The sequence below is a fragment of the Necator americanus genome, chromosome III (assembly GCF_031761385.1).
Source record: "Necator americanus strain Aroian chromosome III, whole genome shotgun sequence".
NCBI classification, from domain to species: domain Eukaryota; kingdom Metazoa; phylum Nematoda; class Chromadorea; order Rhabditida; family Ancylostomatidae; genus Necator; species Necator americanus.
In genome coordinates this window covers 26,974,799-26,999,098 of record NC_087373.1, presented here as the reverse complement: position 1 = coordinate 26,999,098, position 24,300 = coordinate 26,974,799, and the positions used below count along the sequence as shown (strand labels likewise).

General features: G+C 42.8%; 3 protein-coding genes across 4 annotated transcripts in view; 1 reads left to right on the top strand and 2 right to left on the bottom strand.

Moving 5' to 3' along the window:
• The window catches only part of RB195_011065 (uncharacterized protein), a gene marked incomplete at both ends in the record, with an annotated part of 34,108 nt that extends 29,828 nt beyond the window's left edge, over positions 1 to 4,280 (bottom strand). For both annotated transcript variants that reach the window (XM_064192323.1, XM_064192324.1), the window contains 2 exons: positions 4,130 to 4,201; positions 4,266 to 4,280. In XM_064192323.1, coding sequence (XP_064049906.1) covers positions 4,130 to 4,201; positions 4,266 to 4,280 — 87 coding nt within the window. The remainder of the gene's footprint in view (positions 1 to 4,129; positions 4,202 to 4,265) is intronic.
• Positions 4,281 to 15,541: 11,261 nt separating this feature from the next.
• RB195_011064 (uncharacterized protein) lies at positions 15,542 to 16,012 on the bottom strand (the record flags this gene model as incomplete). The annotated part of the gene is made up of 1 exon (XM_064192322.1): positions 15,542 to 16,012. One exon carries the CDS (start codon positions 16,010 to 16,012, stop codon positions 15,542 to 15,544), a length of 471 nt encoding a protein of 156 aa, XP_064049905.1.
• Positions 16,013 to 18,244: 2,232 nt separating this feature from the next.
• On the top strand, positions 18,245 to 18,541 carry RB195_011063 (uncharacterized protein; the record flags this gene model as incomplete). The annotated part of the gene is made up of 1 exon (XM_064192321.1): positions 18,245 to 18,541. The coding sequence occupies one exon, from the start codon at positions 18,245 to 18,247 to the stop codon at positions 18,539 to 18,541; it is 297 nt and encodes a 98-aa protein (XP_064049904.1).
• Positions 18,542 to 24,300: the final 5,759 nt, after the last annotated feature.

Below are 24,300 nucleotides of genomic sequence, written 5' to 3'. Positions count from 1 at the left end.
TATATCGAAAGCAAAGCGTAGATGGGCCGATCAGATTATGGGAAGAATCGACGATAGATGGACTAGAAGGACACTAGAGTGGATCCGAAGAGATGCTAAACGCGCTTGGGAAAACACCGACGAGATGGGGTGATGTGTTCGCTACACGGATGGACCAGCTGAGAGCTCAGCTGGACGGCACAAGGACCTCGTCAATGTCACTTACGAAACTTGAGAACACCTTGGATGACAAGGACAAGGGAACGAAACGAGTGGAAAAGATGCCGCACGTCCAGTGAAAACGGGCCATCTAGGTGCTTAAGTAAGCTTTTGAAAAAGTGCGGTGGTATGGTAACAAGGAGGTCAAAATATATAGAGCAAGAAGATCTGCGTATACTGGCTTCAGACTGCAGATTGCTACTTTTCTGTTCTTTACTTTTTTGGACTTCCGTATGGCAATTTAAATTCTTTGTTCATGTGATTTATCCCGTAACGTGTTGATCTATGGAATTGACATAAAAATATCAAGTCAAACCTCGTCAATGTCACTTACGAAACTTGTAAGTTTTTGTAAATTTTTCTTTGTATCGCGATGTTGTCCACTTCTATTCTCCGCAGACTGACATCTCAGAGATGTATCTGTCAGAGATGTATTCTCTAAGGGGTGTCAGTGAAAGTGCTCTGTAGTTCAAGGACGAGAATTACAATTCTTCGTGACCAGATCTGGATTTGAAGCATAATTAGACCAGTTTTGAGGTCATCGGAACAATTATTGGTTTTCTAGCGAAGAAACTTCTTGAGGGTAGTGAACGGACAGTACTTCGAAGGGAGATTAACAGAGGATGCAAAGTGAAGGATTGTTTTTCAACAGAGCTCTATAAGGTCACGGCGGAATGAGGGCGCTCATTGCTTTGCAATAGGTGGACTATAGTTGGGTCCAGTCGAAAACGACATGAAGCACGGTGCATTTGAGTACGCGCTCGGTTGAGCGCAGCAGTTGGAACCGAGATGGGATCGTCGCAAACTGCAGCAATGGGTGGTGCCAGTGCGCTCTTAATCTCTACGCTCCACTGCACCGCTTCGAGAGAAGATGCACCGAGCCTCATGTTGTTTTGACCCTACTATACGTTAGGTGGCGGCCTCCCATTTGTTAAACTGAGACCTCGGATGAAACATTGTCTCTGCCGGTGGGCAGTATCCTTGGAAGGCTCAGAAACAGCCAGCACACCAAAGTTTTGGAGTAGTGCCTGCTCAGTTGGTATTGCGGGGATGCGCAATTGGAAATACTAGTGGTCGCCGTATCCAACGCATAATTTATTTAAAGCACCGCAGAAGAAATTCTTATTCAACTAGCAATTGCTTCGTAACCATTGCGACTTCTTGTGATCGCATATTATGTTAAACAGGCAAATGTGAATTTATAGGAGATCTCCCCAATGCGCGAGGTATACCGAGCTTTATTGATTCGTCACATGATGACTCCAAGTGAGCGCGCGCTGTTCGGTCCACAGCCTCTGGTTGACAACTCGACGTTGCTTAGCTATTCATGTTTGGTAGTTGAATTAGGTATCAAGTATTTGATAGTAGTTGATTTCGGCAGGATATAAATAATCTGATCCTGACGGGAATTTATCAAACGGTAAGCAGAATTAAAGGCATCATACCACGAATCTGAGGTTGTGCAGATTTCAGGTGGAGTATTCGTATACGGGATGGGAGACTACGGAGAGGGGGGTGATTTCGTCCATTTCTTCCTAATTGCCGTAAAAAACGGCCCGGAAGATGCGGCGGGTGCACAAGACTGGCGCGCTCCAACCGAACTCCGTGTAGAAAATAGCGTGTCGGAACGCCCAAAGCCGTATCTTCCGGGTCGTTTTTTACGGCAATTAGGAAGAAATGGACGGAATCACCCCCCTCTCCGTAGTCTCCCATCCCGTATACGAATACTCCACTTGAAATCTGCACCACCTCAGATTCGTGGGGTGACGCCTTTAAGCGTGGTGATTGGATACGACCTCTTTCACGACTTCGACACCTTTCTCCAACGTTCCTGTAACAGTTTTTGGTTGCTATCGATTCAATACATTAGAAATTTCCTGGATTTCGAAAGAGAGAAGTCGAAAATTACCCGAGGAAGAAAAGGCAAGTGAGAAAATCGGTAGCTAACAGAAGCAAAGAAATACCAAGAGGCAGAAGAAGCAAATTTGTTGAAATGTTGTTGAAATATTGGCATTGAAATATTTCAAATTTTAATTTTTCTTTCCTGTTTATTCTAAAATCTATGAAAGATTTTTAAACACTAATTAAATAATATAATGATTAGATTTATTTATATATTTATATTTTTCATATCATATTTATCTAGAATGTATGCAATTATCTAATACTGCGTAATATTTTGTCCTGGTTATCATGCTGACTTGCGGGCGGGTGTGGCGCAGTCGGTTAGAGGTCCGTTGTAGCCACACGGTCGAGGGTTCGAAACCGCCTTAGTGCAAACCAAGCCTTTCATCCCTCCGGGGTCGATAAATTGGTACCAGACTTGTCTGGGAGGATAAAAACACTGACTTGATCATCGGCTGGCCCCCGCAAGTCATTGTATAGGCCAACACGCGTTCCAAAACCTCAACGATTACGAATTCCAGTAAAACGCGTTGGCGCATCCCAAGTGGATTGATACGCCAGTGACTTTATCCTTTATCCTTTTTATCATGCTATCCTCCAATCACCGCTGCCCACCGAACACTCTCTTACGACCCTGATGGGAAAATCCTATCACACGTTTGACCCTGTCGGTGAGTCATGAGGAAGGTCTAAATAACGGCTGTCTCTTTTGAGCACCGCAGGTTTTCTTATGAGGGTGTCCACAAAGCATTTCACTCGTTCATTGCTTAGCAGGTGAGAAGATAACGAGCGAAAGTGAGTGAATCAAAATGTGAAGAAAACGACGGAACTCGCCGTTGATGATGAGTTTAAGAGTCCTGTCAGTGGTTCTAAAATTTGGATTCAGAGATGGTTACAGCTCCGTATTTGAAAGTGGAGTATAAGCAAAAAGGGATGAACTGTTGAGATGGGTAACGATTGTGCAGCAGAATTACTGGAGTGGTTGTTTGGGTCAGAGTTGAATAAGTTCACAAACAACGCGTTTGACTGCAATTCTGAATTGCCGCTGTTTTATAAACGCGTGTTGGCCTGTACAATGACTTTCTGGGGCCAGCAGATAGATCAGTCAATGTTTTTATCCACCAGACAAGTTTGGTGCCAATATATTGACTCCGGATGGATGAAAGTATTAGTTGCCACTAGGGCGGTGTATTAATTGAGACTCTTCATTAATTGAGCCTGGAAGAACGAGTAGCTCAGTAAAACTGCAATATATTCAGCAAGGTTATTAGATACGCTTCATCTATAGAATGGAACAACACAAGATTTTGCCACTCCCTGTTTATTCCTAGCTCTATCCTAACATTAGTCAAACGTAGTCTACAAGCAAATTGAAGTAGACGAAAGCGGCAGAACTTCCAATTTGCTGAGTGTCTCCCCGCAACTATGACGAAGCGCGGATCGATATCGTGAGATGGCGCACGTGATCATCTACTATTTACCGCCGCTCTTCTGCAGGCTACTCTCATGAGATTTCCCCTAGCAACAGCGTAAGGGTTAGAAGCAAGATTGTTAGGATGTTACAAATCTGAACAGCCCTTGTCGATGAATGCAGAAGTCTTCATTGCTCACATGTGCCCAAATTTAGCAGACCTGATATACTTGCGATGAATGACTGCGAGAAAAGGAGGTTGATATGAAGCAGTTTGCTGTTTTACGAGGAGTGAATTGACACTAGATCGGATCTGCCGCTTGGTCCGCATTCGATCCACTCTTCTGTTCAACTGTGAGTCACATGCAAGTTGTTCTCCATCCCAATTCCAACCGCTATTTAACTCCCTATTCTCGGGATGCTTCATTTCTGCATGGCCGTACATTTCGATCTGGCCCAATTCCTCAATTAAACTGTGTGCTATAGTGTATCACCAAAGAAACAGTTCTAAGAAAATCAAGGAGGAAACAGTATAGTCGATGCGTGCTGTCAAGCATTCAGAGTTACTCCAGCTGGCAACCAATTGCTACGACAAACAGCGACTAAAAGGCTAACCTCACTGGGCCAATTCCTTTGAATCGAGTCCATGATCTCTTCAATTTCCTTGCTGCTGTTTCGTTTTTTTTCCTGTAAAACATAAGTCAGCTGTGTTCGGGATTTTTTTTACTGAGCAACGGTATAACGCACTTACTGACACCAATAACATAGGTTAGAACTGAGTTATTTAAAAATCAAAAACAGGTGATACCACTGTGATGAGAACATAGAAAAAATTAAATTTTGTGTGGGAATTTTATGGTAAGTCCACTGCAATCACCTCTCTTTCGGAAACGTACGCTGTATCCTCTCACTAACCGCTACATTCTCAAGAACAGTAACGGCTGGCTTCCTTTCCATCTACATATTTCTTCTCGCTATCGCAATTTTTTAAAACTCTTTTCGAGAATGTTGTTCTTCTAATCTCCCAAGAAAGTTCTTTAATTCTTTTTCTACTGATACCATAACACTTTTCTGACATATTCGCAACTATATGGATATCTCTCTGGGCTTTCTGCCGTTGTTTCCTTCCTCTCTTGCAGCTGCATCATAATGAAATAATCAAGACCACACATGAACGTGTGGTCTTCATCAATATCGTTGATTCACAATTTATTTTACTGGCAATGCTGTAGCTAACCAACTGCTATTATCAGCGACTGTTCGCACAGCATAAGACAGAAAATGCACTTTGGAACATACAAAAAATATGAGAAATATGATCGATTGGAAGAACAGCCTTAAAATTTCTGCATGTCGAAAAATGTATTTTCTGTCCTTGTAGTGATATTGTAGCAATCAATGGCGCAGTTTTTCCTCCGTTTAGTTACTTCTCCTTGCTAGAGCTTAAAAGTAAAAATCAGTGCTAAAAAGTAACTAGACAACTTTCCCTCACTTCTGTTGTTTCAAAACTTCAACTAATCAGAAACAGCTTCAGTACCATCTGCGCACAACATGTCCTAATGTGTCACTGTTTAGAAATTATTCAACAGACAAAAGATTATCTCCTCTTTCTCGGCGGAAAGAATTTAAAATCATTGACTAAGCCCGGTATTGGACAGTACGTTGAATTCAGCACTGCACCAAAGTCCTTATTAGCATTATTAGTTGTGCAGAATACCCTCTTGTAGACGGACGCCGAAAATGAGGAAATGGACTTCGTATTAGCCGAGAATGTTACGAATGCCGCTTTTAAAATCAATTGTTTTGAATGAAACGTGAACTATATTCTAACAAAATCTTGAGTGGAAAGGTAACGAAAACATCGAGGATTAAGCGAGATCTTTTTTTTGGTCGAAGAGGTCGTGCTCCAATAATATCCGCCTTTTTCTCAAACTTTGAAAGTTGACACTCGGCGACATTTGCGAAGAGCCAACACTAGATCAATCTTCTTCACACGATAGCTCAACGTTGAAAGCCAGCTCAAGAGCTAATTTCTGTTAAAATCACAAGACTTCATATTACATTTCAAACAATGCCTCAGTATCATACTAATCAGGCGAACTACAGTACATAGAAACATTTTACGTGCACTCCAGTTTTTGAAAAAGTGCTGCCTAAAACTTTGCGTGCAGCTGAATAAAGAAACTCCTATCCACCACAATGTACAGTCGGGTCAAAGCGACATGCAGCACAGTGCAATTGCGCAAGCAGTTGCGCTTGAAGCAGCGTGGTCGAGATGGCTGTTGGAATCGAGGTGGGACGATCGCGTACTGCAGCAATGAACGGTTCTAACGGTTCTAGCTTCCTGCGCAACTGCACCGTGCCTCATTTCGTTTTGAATCTACTATACTGACACACACACCAACACTATGTGTAGGTCATTATAGTAGAGTCAAAACGACACGATGTGTTGGTGTGTATCTTCTTTATGGTGGATAGGAATTCCTTGAAGTGGATCGGAGGATAGGGAGTTTTCATATTTTATTTTCTATCTTCTAATCTTTGTAGAAAGAAAGCGGAAGAAAGACGAAACAGTACGGAAATTATCGAATCCGTTGCGAAAAGGCAATTTCATGCTTCTCCGATCCCCGCACGAGAGCCTGCAACGGAAAAATCTTCGTATGTATCCCCCTATCCGCCGACCACAAATATAAAAGTGTGGGCACTTATAGTATACTTATAGTAGGTTTGCCAAATTTTTGGGTATTGCATGGAAAGGAGTGTATACTTGCCAGTAGGTGTCTGCTGTGGTACGAAAAAGATCTTAATGCGCACGCCAGTTTTAACTTTTCTAAGTGCTAGGTTTTAGTGTGTTTTTGAATGGCATTTTATTGTAAATATTTCAAAAACTACACACTACAGGTCGATAGTCAAATTTAAGCAACAACCAAGATTGTTAACAAACTTTATTACGGCTAACGTTTAAGTGTTGTCGCCTTGACAGAGCCTGGAGAGTAAGAACATTTGCAATATATCCTCTCAAATGCCTCATCCAGAACAAGTCATCACCCCCTAGAATATTACACCCGGAAGCAAAAACCAAAAGAGCCTAATTCGTTGTGCCTACCTTAGTAACCGCGTTGCCGTGATGTTAGGGATATCCGCGTGGTGCAATCGCTCCGCTAATATTCATTAGGATGCGACCCGCATATTACCCCGTAGATCAAAACCCGCAAAGGTCTTGATACAGAGTCAGCTCGTTGGTCACGGCTAAGCACTTATACACTACAGGTATGCACTCTCTCGCACAAGGCGACTTATGTATCCTCTTTTTCAGGAATGACTAGGAGTTCGAAAATCGCCAGCTGCACCATAGAGATCCTGGAGGTGACAGCAGAGCTATGTTTCGAAAGCAGCGATGACCGGATTACGACTGGGAGCGATGATTGGGAGCACCATCCAGGTTAACGTGGACCAAATTTGCAGTGTGTGGTTGGATGTTGTCGTGGAGAGAGTTCGGTATTCTCTTTGTCGATTTACGACTTCTGAGCTTCTGAGGAGCTCTCAACTCCTATCCCATTCCTGTGCCACCAACAACAGAGGAGCATCTTTTTGGTGTGGCGGCTGGGCTTCGAGACAGGCTCGAGCTTCTCATCCTGAAACGCAGACTATCTCTTTCTCACAATGTTTTTGTACATAACACACTACTTTAACTCAACGATAACCGTCGTGAGAAAGTTGAGTCTCCCTTAGGAGGAGAGAAGAGAAGAGCATAAGCTTTTCCTTCTTGCAAGGTCGATCACCGACAGCTCGTGGAGTACCCACGAACCAATGTGCGATAACTTCGGCAATCTTTCTTGGTGACGGACAATAGTGGAAAGGTAAAAGCCAAATGTAGCTTCTAACTTCCTAATGGTAGCACACCAGTGCGGCTTTCGATCATTTTCGCAAGTAGAAGAGTAGTCTTTCGAGAAAATTGTAATTTGGCCCCGTCTTCAGCGCTGAACTTATTTCCATCTTGGAAGCTTTGGAGGTGGTCGAATAGCCAGTAGTCGGAGACAATAAGACACTGGGTATGCAAGTCGGGGTATCACTTACCAGTTATAACTTCCCATAGGTAGGATGGGTTGAGTACGCCATGTTCAGTTGAGCGCTGTAGTGCTGGAAAGAGATTTCACACTGTCCTACGCGTGTGCGATCGATTTGGGCCTTTAGGATTTGCAGTTTAGTGCAGAGAGCGTAGTCCTGGTCGTTAATAACATGCTTTTTTAGCAAAAGTTCCAGTACCCCATCACCAACAAGAGAAGAGTACCTTTTTGGAGTAGAAGTTTGGCCTTTGGGACAGGCTTAGGCTCCCCATGTCACCACCTTCTGTCTCTCCTTATTCCGTCTCTTTTCATGTACAAACCACTCCTCATCTCCAGTGATGGACTGATAGGATGGGCGACTTAGGAACTTAATAGAGACGATTCAGACGCATTAGTGGAATAGTGAAAATCGAACGTCATCGCTAATTCTTTGGTGGTGACATATAAATCCACGGTATAGTTCTTGGCTCATAGCTTCGTCCCACAGCTTGTTAATGTCCATCTTCACTTGCCGACTCAACGTCATCCATTAAAAGTAGCATATCATTAAATTGATTCGGTAAGGTAGCCCAAGAAAGAAGTAAAGTTCGGGTTGTAGAATATGGGTGCGACGGTGGCCTCATTCAATTTCCCCAATTGTCCTGAAAACGGCTTAGGAAGCGCTCTAGTACCTACAAGGTAAGCTAGAACGCGCACCTATATGTGTCACCTCAAAGGCATCACTCCACGAATCTGAGGTGGTACGGATTTCAGGTGGAGTTTTCGTATACGGTAGATTATGGAGAGAAGGGTGATTCTGTCCATTTCTTCCTAATTGCCGTAAAAAACGGCCCAGAAGATACGGCTTCGAGCATTCCGGCGCGCTATTTTCTACAATGAGTTCGATTGGGGCGCGCCAGCTTTGTGCACGCGCCGCATCTTTCGGGCCGTTTTTTACGGGAATTGGGAAGAAATGGACGGAATCACTCCCTTCTCCATAATCTACTATGTCGTATACGAATACTCCACCTGAAATCCGTACCTCCTCAGATTCGTCGGGTGATGCCTTTAAAATGCGCTCCGGTCCCCTCAGCCTATTCACTGGTTTTATTTGAATACATTGATGAGAGAAGACTCCATTATTCTTCGATATTAATGCTCTTGCTCGTGGACGCGTACGCAAGGGTGTCGCATTGCAACTGATTTCGTTGGAGAGAGCGCCGTTTTGCCACCGTTAGTGGAAAATGAGCGGAGCCACACTCCTTTCCGTAGTCTACAATCCGATTTCTAGGTTTTTTCTTGGTTTCCGTAGACAGGTGTGCGCAGTCGTCAGGAGGTTTCACAGTCTGTAGAATCGATCGGAGTTTCGAATCCGCCTCAGTCTCAACCAAGCCTTTCATCCTTTTGAGGTCGATAAATTGCTACTAGACTTGTCTGAGTAAGATGACTGACTTGACACATCAGCTGTATCCGCGAGTCACTGCATAGGTAGCCACACGTTCGTAAACCTCCAGCGATTCTGAACTGAAGTTAACGGTGGCAATGCATCCCAAGCGGATTAACGTCAAACAGTCTGGACCCACCTCCGCACCACGCCAGTTTTGTGATATACTGCTTTTAAATCATTTATCGAATCAATTTTGAATCATCAAATCCTCTCATCCATCAATAATCACCATTCTTGAATTTGGCAATCCATATCGAGTATGTTTTGCATGAGGACACCCTAGCGGTATATTTGATCTAGGTTGGGGTTGGGGCTGGGTTGACTTGAATCCAGAATGGTCAATGAGGAGCGTGAGAAGGTGGATCTGGTCGGAGTGAAGTGAGAGTACCACATAAAGAGCAAACAGATGTTTGGCAGTGATTGATACGGACATCCAAAGGGTGCATTCCCCGAAACAAAGCCATAACAATATGAACATATGCGATCACCAAAAACATTGGAAAGGCTAAGGCGACAACCCAGTACTTTCAGCCTAATTTTATTTTGGTTTAGTTTTGAGGTAACTTATCTCCCCATGAACATCCTTTTGATCTTGTCAAGTCGTAAAAAAATTGAAATTTAGGGAACGGATGGCAACATTAGGGAGAACGTTCTCGAATTGCTTTCATTCTTCGATAACTTATAGCCATCTTCTGGGATTTTATTGCTAGATGTTTTGTAAGCACAGGCAGCACATTCACATTATTTACTGCGCAGGGTTTCAAGTGGTAATTCGACAAAGTCCATGTTTGCGCTAGTGATCTACAATTATCTGACGCTTGAAAAGGGTCACAACGCGCGCTAGGGTGATTCCACACGTTTGGATAACTGCCTCTGAAAACAGGCGGAGCAGCAAGCGGTTTAGCAAATCTGCCGCCCATCTTTCCTTCTCAATCCGCCACAGACATAATATTATAACTGTATTCAAGGGATGAAGAACAGTAGAAAGCGATTTAAAAAAAATGAGAAATATTGAAATGAGGGATCTCTGTAAATTCTCTGTAAATGCGTGGAAGGTCTTTTTTCTCTGAGATTTCTTCCCACGCGCCTCTAATTACGTGAATTCTGGCACCCTTACATATTCAGTTATTTTAAAAAATAAATATAGTTGAAAGAGCTCCTTGATATTGTTATCAACACGAAGGGAAAAAAAACGTTGGTGAAAGTCAACGAATGCAATAGAATCAAAATAATCAGAGAATAGTGATAACAACATTCGAAAAACGTCTTACAGATCAATATAAACTGAAAGAAGCATACAAGCACACCATGTTTTTGTCGCTCATAATCACGGCGTCACATATGTAGCTAAACTGTAGTCGAATAGCATGGCATATGCATGGGCGCTGAAACAGGAACTCACCACTAGCGTGTTTGCAGCTTCTTTCAAATGCGATGTGCCGCACTCTCATCAAGACGTACTAAGAGGCGACATATCTTCAAAGAACAGCGATACTGTCTTGTTTTAGAACGCTGAGCCAGCGTACTTAAAGACGTGAGACAAATGATAACTTTGCACTAGCGTGGTGCAGATGTTTAGAGACCTAACCTTCCGCGCCTAACCTAATCGCCCCGAGGTATTATTTTCTATCACAATAACTACTCGCGGTCAGTTTTTCGTTTGGACGCTTTTAAAATTCATCAATAAAAATCCATAATTTTCTGACATGCTCTTTGATGTGCTTTGCAATGTGAAAATGGGGGCATCTGCGAGAAATTTTGTCAGAATCACAATGCTTAGCTGTCAAATATTAGGTCGAAGTAACAGAAAAGATTGTTGCGGCAGGGTTTTTCCTATCCATGAAATAGAAAATTTCTTCCGCGAGGGGAGGGGGTGACTGAAATCGCAACCGGTCCACTGTCGAAACCTCTGATATTTTGTTTCTTTATAAAGGACTAGTTCATGCTTTACATCAGGCAGCAGCGACTGAATGGAAGTGTGGTGGAATGTTTCTTGCACTTCCGAACAATGTTCCGAGTGGCATCCACCCAATAAAAATTAACAAAATGTTTACGTACACTGAGGAACTAAGAAACGTTACGGTTCTCATTGAAATAGAGGGTATGTCAACAGCGAAGTGGAAGAAACCGACAGGAGAGAAGAGTTGAAATTTATTTAGCGCGAGATATTAGTGTGTAATGTCTTCCAACGCATGCTTCAGGGGTGTTTTTCAGGGTTATTTTGGTGTGTTGTACTAAGTTTTCAACTTTACTTCACCTCTATCTTAGTGGCATGTGTTGGAGGGCCGAAAGAGAAGTGCGAGTGTGACCGTCTAAAGTCGGATTTTCCTCACACTGTTTATTCCTTATTTAGTGTTTCAGTTTCACGGATGGGCTTGTCGGTATTGGGATGGGATCATGAGTGTTGAAGTATAAGATAATGGAGTGTATATTAGAACACGTCCCACAAACTGATTTCCTGCAGCTCATCAGTTGTCTCATGCAAACAACTTGCTTTAAGAAACCTTTTTGTGGGCCTTCTTAGTTATTAAAAGTGATGCCATACGGCTTAGTCCACAAGTACAGTCACAAAACAGACTAGTTTAACAAATGTGCAGCAGCGCCCTAGCAGCTGCTGCTTTACTTGGAGACACGGGATACAATGAAGCATTAGGAGCGCACGCGTGATTTCTAGTCGTCGCACCACTCCTCTGCGCACGCAGTGTCTCGCCAGATCAATAGGCATTACGGCCGCTCGATCAATTGTCCCTGCCCCCCGTGCGGCGCACACTTCTTCAGCGACCCACATGAGTCGCATCGATTGGCACATTTTGCGGACGACGCAGTGGCTCTCTTTTGGCCGGGTAATCACGTCTGTGGGTGTTTATGGCGTATTGAGAAGTTCTGACAGGGATTTAATTATTCCCCATACAATTCCTATTCTAGGAGATTGAACTATTTTGCAGGGCGAATAATCAGTAATTAGTAGTCATTGATTCCTGACAGGATCGATGTGCCCTATCGCGATATTGGCCATTATCCCATGTGTCCACTGTTCATCTGATTTCCAATATGACTAGTATAGTTTACCTCAATTACTTTTGCTCTCATATAGTCTGGTGCACAATGTGAATTATCAGCTTTGAACTATCTAAACCTTATTTCGGTTACCTGCCATCAATCGTTGTGAGCAGAGTTACTTATCTCACTGTCCTTGTCCAGTGTTCCTTATCAGGCACGATTGCTGGATCGTATCTGGCAAAATGCTCACAGCTTGCAAATCAGCTTCCCGGACTGGGATATCGACTTTCTGTACAATGATATCTAGAAACATTTGAAATAGGATTGAGATTATAAAACTGAGTATGTTCCCAATTTCGTGTGAAATTAACAGGACAGCTGTGGAGGTATCCACTACTTGACGACAATTGTCACGACAACAACAAATGATGGTCCGGTTCAAATTTTCTTCGGAGTCGGCGTTTTTCATTCATTCATTGTCAATCATTCATTGTGTTGCGTGTACAAATTATTTCCGTCCTGCTTCTTCTTACAGACTTTTTACTTGCACTTGCAGGGATGAAGAGTTTCGTAAGCGTTTCTGAGCTTTGCCGATACAGCCAATTTCTAAATAGCTGACATACACAAAAGCAAAAAGCATTATGATCAGCAACTGTGTGGATAAAACGAATATTCTGTTTGCTATCATAGCATGGGTTCACCTGTTTAATTTTTTTTTGTTTAAACTTTCGAAACAATTCATAACGACTTGCTTCCCAAAGGATAATTTGCGTATAGTACTGTTTATGGTACTAAACTTTGCAAATTTTTCTCTTCCGTTTTTTTACACCGTTTGTAGGTATTCGGAATGAGCATGAGTTCAACAGACTCCTTCCTGGGCTACATAGTTTTATAAATCTGCGACACAGCGGGATTACTGTATTGGAGCCGCTCAGGAACCGAAAAACGCGGTCGGGCTTCGCAGCTATTTCTGCTTTCTTCTCCACGCGAGAAATGCGGTCTGATGAGAAAGATTCTAGCAGTCATCAAATGTAGGAGTGGATTCAAACTTTATTCAGAATAGTAGAGATTAATGAACACGTATGCGGCTTACACAAGGACTGACTGTGAAGGTTGGGGAGAACCATCACAGCAAATTCGTCGCAAACAAATTTGAAGACAATTTGTCGATTCCGGAAGATAAAATGCTGTGTTGTCCTTGTGCGGCATCACCGACAACTTACATAGCGCTGAGGAAGAGATTATCCGTACGTTGCGCAGTCCATGATTTGACCGCTCAATGCCATTCAAGGTTTCATAACACCGCTTCGATGATGCCAGATCAATAAAGGAGAATAAGCACAAGATGCATCAATGGGCCCTTGTAGGTAATCAGGTATGCAACTGATTAACCTCTGCATGGGATCTGGATTGAAGCCGAAGAGCAAGAAGAGATTGGCATAAATCGTTATAGCAACAACGCTTTCTCCGCTATCCTCTATGCAGCAACTGGATGACCCTACAGATGAGGACATTTTGTAATGATATCTCGTGTTTCATGTTTGTTTCGGGTAACGAGGTACTATGGTAGAAGCTTTGGTTTTGTACACCTTCGAACAATGCCCACCCAATATACGAAATGGCATGCAATCCGGTAAAGAATCAAGTAGTAGGTAGGGTGGCATGCGGCGAAATTGACTTTATTCGATCTCTCCAGGAAAAGATATGTTTCTGGGTAGATTACGAGTGCGGGCATGAGTACTCTCAATTCCCCTTAATCGTGCAGACAAACGGCGTGGGGGATGCCCCTGTCTACTGTTTTCCTACGAGATACGCTGGAACGCGCCATCTTTTCGGATGCGTCGTGCCCGCGAGCTAGTGGACGAAAATCAGTGAAATCTCCTTAGCGGTCTATTCAATTGAAACCATTTATTAGGCTTCTGAAAAAAAACCAGCGTGTACAAGGGTAGTTCGTTTTATCGTAACTTGGAGGAATGAACGGCCGATCAGGCCGTTTCCAACGCCGTTTTTCCGTTTCTCAGGACGGTGGTGGGAACTGAGTTTGATTACGTTAATACTCGTAATCTACAATCCGAACTCGATATTTTCCCAAGCAGACCCCAACATCTTCAATTTCGTGATGTACTGCCTTTAAGAAAAAGGAGTCGCTACACCCTCCACTGAACTTGAATCTTTTGTGAAGATGGATGGGAAGTGATTCGAGGGGATCGAAGAACAGGAAGAACGGCATTAACGGGAACCTTGATCGCACGAATATTTAAGCTAGTTTAGCTGCCTACCTTAAACACACACCATGAGTGAAACATGAAAATTGGCCGCTTGTTTTTGAGTACCGAAAAACTCATCCTAGCGATGAGTTTTTTCTTTGAATTTTTTGATATACACATGGGACATCCGTATATATTCGCTCCTGTGAGCATGAACGCGACTTCAGAAAGTTGTTCGTTCTTTTATGAGCAATTTCTTTTTCAAGTTCAGCTGAGGTAGTAGCTGAAATAGCTGAGGGTCGATTTTTCTGGATTTCTTGTTGAATTTGATCAGTATTCGTTGTGCCCTTATGGCGGTGCATTTTCAAGAGAAAATGGTATCACTTTTTCGAAGTCCTCCCCATGTCCATTGTGATGTTGTTTAAAAAATTAGTCTCAACGACTTCTGGTGGTGTTCGCTTCGCTCGCCTTTATGACCAACAAAATTCAAAGGCATTTTCTGTAGAGTTAAATTTGTGTGTCAGTTCTACATCTGGAGAACATTCAAACTATACGCCTATACCTACGATTTGGAAACATTATTCGGAGTATGGTCTTTCTCCTGTTTTCCTCAACAATTACCACAGAATGATGTATCAGCATCAAATATTGTGATCGTCATCATCTCATTCTGATAGGGATAAGGTTTCACGCCAAGTCACGTAAGCTGTTAGCCAATATTTAACCAGCCGTTTGCATGCCTGTTTATAATTTGTGATGGCATGTTACCAATCTAAGGCGAACGTACGGTGAAATATTAGGCTGAACAGAAAGTCTTGTCACCATTTGTCATTTTTTCTGCTTTATTTTTTTCTCAGGTTACAATAGAAATTAATCAATAACACCATTGTTAACTAACACAGTGTCCCACCTAATGGGCAGGTCAGCGGTCCCCTTCTTCCAGAACTGGGGAGACTGGAAGTCGAGGAAGTCGCTCACCGCCCGTTCCAATTCTTCAAAGTTGGTGAAGATTTTCATAGCTAGGAAAGCCTTAAGGAGCCGAAAAAAGCGGTATTCTGAGGATGCAAGGTCGGGAGATTAGGAGGATGGGTCAGCGTGTCCCAGCGTAACCCCTCCAGTTCTTCTTCGGTCTCCTTAGCTACATGGGGCTTAGCGTTATCGTAAAGGAGGTGCACCGAAGCTCGTCTCGGCCGTTTTTTCTCAAACGGCCAATGTGAGCTTCTGGAGCTAACTGACCTTGCGGGAGCAACGACTGAGGCTCATAAAACAGCATTCCCTTGAATCTCAGATACAACAAACGAGACACTTTTTGCGGTGGAAGTCCGATTTAGCTTGCGTCTTCTCCTCGAGGCAGCCACACGGCACGGTGCGCGTTAGAGTCGTAGAGGACCCAACTCTCATTTCCAGTAATAAAATTTTCGAGAAACTCCTTTCGGGCGAAGAAGGAGAGATAACAGATGGATACCCGGGTAAACCGAGTGCCATCCGTCAGGGTGTGAGGGATCCATCGAGCCAGCACTTTTTTGTAGTCGAGGATCTGGAGGCGACTGAGGACTGCCGAATGGCCGCATCCGATTCTCGTCGCAAGACTGCGAATGTTGATCTCCGGATCCTCTTTGACAGGGTCGAGAATGGAGGAGTCTTCAGCAATGTGGGCGCCCCGACCGGGAGTTGTGTTCGAAGTCGGTGTCCCCGCTTGCGAACCCAGCGAACCACCGCTTGACGGTCCTAATGGTAGTGGTGCCCTCTGCTGTTGAAAATGCGGGCCGCTGGCGTTGCTACAATGCCGCCACGCCATTCATGGAAGATAATAGCTCGAAGTTGCTCTTGCGTAATTGACATCGTGATTAAAGTTAGGGAACGCCCCGGCCATATTTACCTATTGTGGAGAAGCTTCGAGAATGTTCTACTATTACAACATGGTGCAACATGGGTTTCGCCCAAAAATGGAAAGATCTGGAAATTTCGAGAAGGAGGTGTCAAAACTTTCTGTCCAGCATAACAGATTTGCGGAGGAGTACATAGGATTGAAGCGCAACACATATTAGTTCAAATGTTCTCTTGTCTTGAAACCTCGGCATATTTTGTCTATATTTCGTAGTATGCCTGCGAGTTTTTTTTTAAATGGGGCTCTTTATTTGCCTGCCGTTTCGGCTTTTTTTGCCGTCTTCAGAGGCCTAAATAGGGGACGAATGCTACGTTTATCATGTCAAGTACCACACTACCCAGGGTCAGTATTTCAGAAATTCTTTCTAGGGTTTCTTTTAAGAATCCAAAACGCCTTCGACGTATTCCTTGCCGGTATTTCTGTTTCGTGAGCCAGCATAACGCTTTTCACATCATAATCGTTTCCATTGTAGGCCTCATGTCTATGCCTTTCTGGTGGTGTTATCAAGCTTTTTGGTCGGTTTCCTGCCATATGTTCATTAATCCTTTCTCCAGCATTCCCACCGGTCTCCCCAATATAAGTTGCATTGCACATCAAGCGCTCAATTTAATATATTTGTTGTGCGCAGTCGCCTATTTTTCCGTAAGGACAAATAACACATCTTTCACAGATACAGTATCTATCGTATAATCTGTTTCTAACAAGCCGGCTGTTGATGTTTGCATTTGGGATATTTACCAAGATCACGTCATCTTGTAATTGCGCTTGAACAATGCTGCGTCGAACAGCGGCACTGACACTGTCAGAGAAAAAAGAAAAGAAAAATTTTGTTTTCGGAACATTTCCACGGAAATCGAAATGACTACGAGAGGGAACATACGCCTTTTAATAAGCCATGCTCTTGATCGGAAAATCATAAATCTTCACTTGCAAAATGAAACGATTTATCGACGCGCAACAGAAAAAGGATTCCTTGTGCAGTGCAACCATGTATGGATGTCTATAGGTAAATCTGCTGGTCTTGACGAACGATTTGTAAGCCGCTTCAAGCTTGACCATCCGACCTGTCCTGTGTCCTGTAGCCTCATCAAAACACATAAGCTGAAACTCGATGAGATGAACTCAACATCAGCGGTAACAATCAAATTCCGAGCAATAATAAGTCAAATTTTTCCTAAAATACCATTTCATTTGTCGAACACGCATCATTTCCTTGAACGATTACGCAATGCGAGAGTCGAGGGCAACTGGGTAATAGAGTCCCTTGACGCGATCGCAATCCACATAAATGTAAAAAACAGTAAGGCGCTCCAAGCTTTCTCTGAGATGATAGATTTGCATGGTAACAACTTGGAAACATATGGGCTTAGTAAAACTCGCATAGTAACATTTATCAAAGAATGCCTGGATTGTAATATCTTCGGGTGGGAAGAAGCTTATTTCGCACAACTGAGAGGGCTAGCAATGGGTCAACCATTAGCACCAGTACTGACGATCTGCTTCATGAGCAGAATCGAAGGACCAGTGCTTTTGCGTAGACCAATAATGTATTGCAGATATATTGACGACTGTTGCAAAACTCGGAAATGGACGAGTGTGTCCGAATGCTCAACCAACAATCGCAATACATAAGACTCACACGAGAAAGCCCAAAAGAAGGGTAGCTCCCTCACCTCAACACACAAATAAGTGCTTCAAATGGCATTACGCCAAATCTGCACATCCGACTGCAGTGAAACGCGCAGTGATTCGTAATATGTTCAAAACCGCTAGTGAAGTGCGCACTGGCAACAAGAACGACACGAATCACAAAAACTAGCCTTGAAAATCGCATGTGCTAATAGTCATACAGTACGTCCGCAGTACCGAAGAACCTGCACTGTAAAGAGCAATGTTCCGCGCGGAAACAAAATTACTCTTCGTCTTGGTTTTATCTCTGACAGTGCCGCTGCTCGACGCAGCATTGTTCAAGCGCAATTACAAGATGACGTGATCTTGGTAAATATCCCAAATGCAAACATCAACAGCCGGCTTGTTAGAAACAGATTATACGATAGATACTGCATCTGTGAAAGATGTGTTATTTGTCCTTACGGAAAAATAGGCGACTGCGCACAACAAATATATTAAATTGAGCGCTTGATGTGCAATGCAACTCATATTGGGGAGACCGGTGGGAATGCTGGAGAAAGGATTAATGAACATATGGCAGGAAACCGACCAAAAAGCTTGATAACACCACTAGGAAGGCATAGACATGAGGCCTACAATGGAAACGATTATGATGTGAAATGCGTTATGCTGGCTCACGAAACAGAAATATCGGCAAAGAAGACGTTGAAAGTGTTTTGGATTCTTGGAAGAAACCCTTCAATGAATAATAGGAATGAATGCTTAACGAATGAGTTCTTGCCACTTGTACCGTCCCGTGATCTGTGACTGCCTGATATGATTTTGTGTAGATCAAATCATCTGTATAGTCGCTAGTGATCTACACGCAGCAATACCCATTCGCTGGTACTCTGAGTGACAAAATATCAGCCTCACCACATCCGGTGGAACAACAAACGCAAGACTATTTTCAATGAAGATGGATTTTGTTTTCACTACCTCGAACGATTATCTAAACACTAACCCAGCGTAGTGTGGCACTTGACGGGATGAACGTAGCATTGCTCCAATCTTACCCTATTCAGGCCTCTGAAGACGACGAAAAAAACCCGAAACGTCAGGAAAAAAAAGAGTTCTATCTAAAAAAAAAACCTCGTAGGCAACGCATATTGTAGTCACGGATTGAAACGGTTTACAACGTCTCATTCACTTTTTGCAGAATCCGCATTGAGTAGATACTACTGCATCGCGAGACACCAATTCGACGCTGCGGGACTTGTCTCGCCCCATTTTACTTCTTTCTGGTGTCGACACACCAATTGGACACCCTGGGACCCATCACACTGCTTTCTGGAATTTCGTGGCACACACATACAAGTACACATGCGCATGGGCTAAGTGCGTTTTCGTAGTATGATGGTTTATTTCTAATTGTGAAGTTGCTATATGACTCACGAGCCTTTATATACGGATGTCTTGACTGTATACCGCTTAAATGTTAGCTTTGGTCTCAACTAACTCTTCATGATATTAAAGAAAATAAGATATAATATCATCTGGTATTCTAATGATGCATCTGCACGTCGGGTTTCGAAGCAGTTCTTATGAGGTCGATCGCAAAATGCTGCATGATCGCTTTATCGTCCTTCTTCCAACGTTCTTTCAATCCTGGATGCTGGACCTTTTCGCTTTCTCTTTATAGGCGTCTACTCGCCTCCTACCGGAACGAACTGATGGAGCTCATTCGCTGGAAGCGGTTCGAAATAGCCTTCTTTGCACCTACCAGTCACTTGAGTGTTGGCGTTTGGCTGGATCGATTTGCGGAATACAAACTATGTGTCAGCAAACACCCCCGCACAGGCATGTATAAGTGCGCCTAAACCCACACAGAATGGTATGAGTTGTTGCTGGTAAATCAAATACAAGGAGACCGTGACCTATATCGATCTGTTTTTTGGGATTTCAAAAGGTGGTTCACCATCAGTATCTCAACCTTACACGTCTCGACGCTTGTCTAAATAGCAGGTGTACCCCCAATGAAAGAGGTTTGTATACTTTCGGAATACGACTATAAGTGGTTGCTGTGAAACAGAAAGAGTTCCTCAATAAAATAGTGTGTTATGTTCCGTTTATGGTCACATACATCCAGTATATCTAGCTATCGATAACTTGCGACTCAGTACCGATTAGAACATCGTAACTGAATCATTGAACGCAATGATGTTCATTCCGCAGCGGCATCACATTGATAATATCCATTTTACTGAGAGCTATCAATGTAATCACTATTGCAAGTGTATAAACTATTACATAATTTAGGAGGTTCCTGTGTTTTAAAAATCACCTAGTTTGATTTATTGGTTACTTCGACAGCTGACATGTAATCGTGCGTATAACCGGCTTTGCACAACTTTTAACTGCGTGGCCATATGACAGAGATTCCATGGTGTCGTAATGGATTGTCGTATCACGTGCAGATAGTGTATTGACAAACTATGGACAAAGGAAACTGTGCTGCCATTGTGTTTCTGCGCAACGCATTATCTAGATGGGCTCGCAAAATCAAAACTTTCCTTCTCGGAGTTCACCGCAAGATACGTCATCAGAACTCCGAAGTAGGAGTTGAACTTATGGTCTTCTCCTACGAGTTCGACATTCTGGTTGGATGAATGCTCAATGTCCAACAATGAAAATGAGTGAATTGAAAGAATCGCGATCACAAAGGAATTGGCTTCACCTATATCAAGACCTCTGCGGGTTTTGATCTGCAGGTTTTTAGAGCCCCTTATGAAAGCTTTTATGACAGTAATTCTGTTGCGATGTCCTACACTTTATTTTTTTTATCGCATGAGGTACGCAGTGGTTGAGAAGTTTTCCATTGAGTATGGAAACTTTCTGAATGCTTTCTGTAGGAGGATTAAGCGTTTGAGAGGATCACATTTGTGGCATTGGCTTTTCCAGACTCTAACGAAGATGATAGTGCGGAAACGTTAGCTAATAAAGATCAACACCAATTTTAGCTACGGCTCAAGCAAACAAATAAAAGCTACTTATTCAATATGCTAAGATTGAAGAGCAGTGGAGCGTTGTCATTAGTGGTGATTGTTAACGTACAATCAGTGTATCGATAATTCAAACCAACATCAGCACAGACAGCAATGTTGGCCGAATGAGTGACACTTCACGAAACGATTGGCTATTTTATCAAAGTACTGGAACTGTTCAACTGCAGACCAGAGCAATACTCCATCCGATAAGTGCTCTGGCAATTGTAAGAGTCTGAAATCTGCGTCCGGTGAAAACACCTCTGGGCAAATTAACTTTGAATCAGTCTGGTTTAGTTTTCCTCTAACACTGTTCAGGATCGCTTTTATAGATTGTAGGTAAACAGACAAGGAATGGAGAAATTGTCTATTTCATACGGTTTCTACTTCAAATACACCAACAGAGCTTATAACTTATTACAAACTTATTTTGAAAAGCAACTTGCGAAAAGCTTCGTTCCGCATCGCATGCAACTTATCTTCTTGTACGAATTTTCATCGGCATAATTTGATGTAAAGGTTGGAAGGAAGGATCGATCGGATGAAATCTCGCCTCGGTTAGCGCGGAAGCAGGTGAATGTGGCTATCTAAGAAGACAGGGTAGAAATAGTGGATGGGCTACTCTGACTCCGTTCTCTAGACTATACCGTTCCTCACTCGTAGTGGTTTGGCAACGCCTTGACTAAAAAGGTAAACGCCCTTACTGACCCCACTTGACATACTATCAAACAGATGCCCCACATACATGAAGCTGTGTAAACATGGCAGGGAGATAAAGATGTGCGGAAAGCGATCAGGGATTGTGAGTGGGGCGCTTCCTCGGTGATTCTTTCCTAAACTGCTAAAGGGAACAATAACTAACTTTCTGACCGATCAAATCTTCCCAAACCATATTATTTAATTCTTTTTGTTCGCATAACGCGGCAGAACAAATACAACGATAATTTTATAAGGCGTTGATTTAAAGCCCGATCTAAAGTGATGTTTTGGTCCTCGATTGTGTCATTCGAAAATTCCTTGCAGTTCATATATATCATTCATCGTCACATCTAATTCAGAGTGCGAAATAAGGGGCACTCGCTAGAACCGGCTGACGGTTGAGTTGAGCTGCTTGCACAGTTATGCGTGGTGATGGGACACAACCCTCTCGAATACGACCCCACCCCTCCTTTTTCTTCTCCAACGTTCCTGCAGCAGTTCTCGGTTGCTACCAATTCAATACATTAGATACTGATTGTGTTTCGAAAAAGAAAAATCGAAAATTACCCGAGGAATGAATGGCAATTGAGAAAATCGGCAGCTAACAGAAGCGAAGAAACACCAAGTAGCAGAAGAAACAAATTTGCTGAAATGTTTGTGAAATATTGCTACTGAAGTATTTCAATTTTCGAAGATGGAAAAATTGGAATTTTTCCCATCTTTTTCCCATCAAAAATATGGAAAAACTGCGAGGCCTTGAAAATAAATAGATTGATGTAGCATCTGATAGAAAACATGTTATCCTTCATTCACTACTGCCCTCCGCACACTCCTTTTACGACCCCTGATGGGAAAATCTCATCGCACTCTTGACCCTACCTGCAACACTGCCAAGGGTGCGGGACAAGAGGTACCCGTGATCGGCTGACCGCTCCTATCCTCCCTTCAGCACCGCGCTCCTTCGCGTAATTAAGGCTGAGATCACCTATACCCCGCCTCCCTATTGCTCCCTAATCAACGCCGCGACGAAGCGATGGATGCGCATTTCGAAAGGCGGATGAAAAACGAATTGCCGCAGCGAATTCTGATTTAAGGATATAGTAAACTAAACGCATATTATTGGGAATAAAAGACGACATAACTTTACAAAAGTAAAGATTATCTCAAAAAGATGCTCCAGGGAAAAGAATAACATGTTATATTTTCACACATCTCATAATTTAACACATTTCATGTCCTAAGTTTTCTATATAAACTAGCAATGCATAAGCATGTGTTCGTCACGATGCCATTCAACGAATTCCTTTCTACATTTTACCTTTTCAAAATTTCACAGAGAAATAATGTTTATATACAGCGCATGTTAATTATTTCAATACTTGCTTGTACGTTCTATACAGTTTTATATAATGAAACTTTGTATGGTTCTTCAAACTTCTTTCAACAGCGTTTTATCGCTTCATTTCTATCTATTCCCTGCACAAAATCAATATGACAGGTTAGGTGTATTAGTGGCGAACAGAGGCCTTTGTATCTTCGAGCTATACCTTTAGGTACAGTGTATGTCTGCGAGGCATTATACGCGCCTTGTTGATCGTTGGTTGTCAGTTTTACCTGGCTAAATAAGCAAGAAAAATCCTTAGAAAGCGAAAAAAAGGTAAAGAAGATAGCATAACACCGATCAGTGGGACATTTTTTGAAACATCTCTTGCATTCCTCAAGATGGATGAGTGTTTTCCACCTAACAAATCGAAACAGGATAAGTTCATTTTCACTCGCATTTCTAAATGGCATATTCCTTGTACAAAACTTTCTTTCTTTCCTTCTTTTATATTAACTTCCAAGCACACTTTATGTAGATCTTCAAACAACATCTAATACCATGTGCTTTCTTTTCCGCTCGATTTTAAAAGCGCATCATAAGAGCTGCAGGCGCAGCGAAAAAAAATCGTCGTAAGAGCGGCAGACGCAGCCAAATGGGTGGGGAGGGTGGCTGGGCGGGGCGTCTTGAAGAGGTAGCACAAGAGGAGCAATCAGGCTACTGTAGCGATTATGACGGTATCAGGAGTGCAATTAACGACGCTCATTAGCCTCCTGGATGCGCGGCGGCACATCTTGACCGTTCCCCCGCTGCCAACCTTTGTGTAATTATGGCTGCCGCTGTAACAGGTAGGGAGTGTGATCGTCTGGCACGCGACGATCGCTTTGTGACGGAGCGAAGCGGACTGCAAATTTAGAAGGGGACAACAGGAGGGCAGTGGAAATAGACTTGATGAAGCAAGGTGTAACATACGAATAAGGCAAATTGAGCACATAATAGCGGTTAATGGAGACTAATGGAGACCTCCCTCCACTTCAAGGATATATCATCATATCAGTGTCAGAGTGTGATGCGTTCATGACCTCTCCTGAGCTCATTTGAGGAACTTCGTACCTGTCGCTGTGTGTTAATATTCTAGAAAAGAATGAATGTGAAGAAGCCTAAGAACGCTAATGTCTGCCATTGGATTTTCTTTAATGTAGATGGAAAAAGCGATCTAGTTTTTTTTTTTTGTCAAATTCTCGGATAGATATTATGTTCATATAGAGCGCGTATTGAAGTTTAATAGCTGCTTGCATTTGCTCTTACTGGATAAAGTTCCGTATAATTCTAACTAGGTTCAGTTCTACTTTACACAGTTTTCTGTGTGCTGCGCTTCTATCCGCTATATGCATGAAATCAATATTTCCGGTTAGGTGAATCAATGGAAAAAAAACATCTCTGTATCTTTGAAATGCGCCTTTGGGTGCAATACATGCCTGAGAGGCATTCTTCGCACGACGTCAGCCATTGAATTCCAAGTC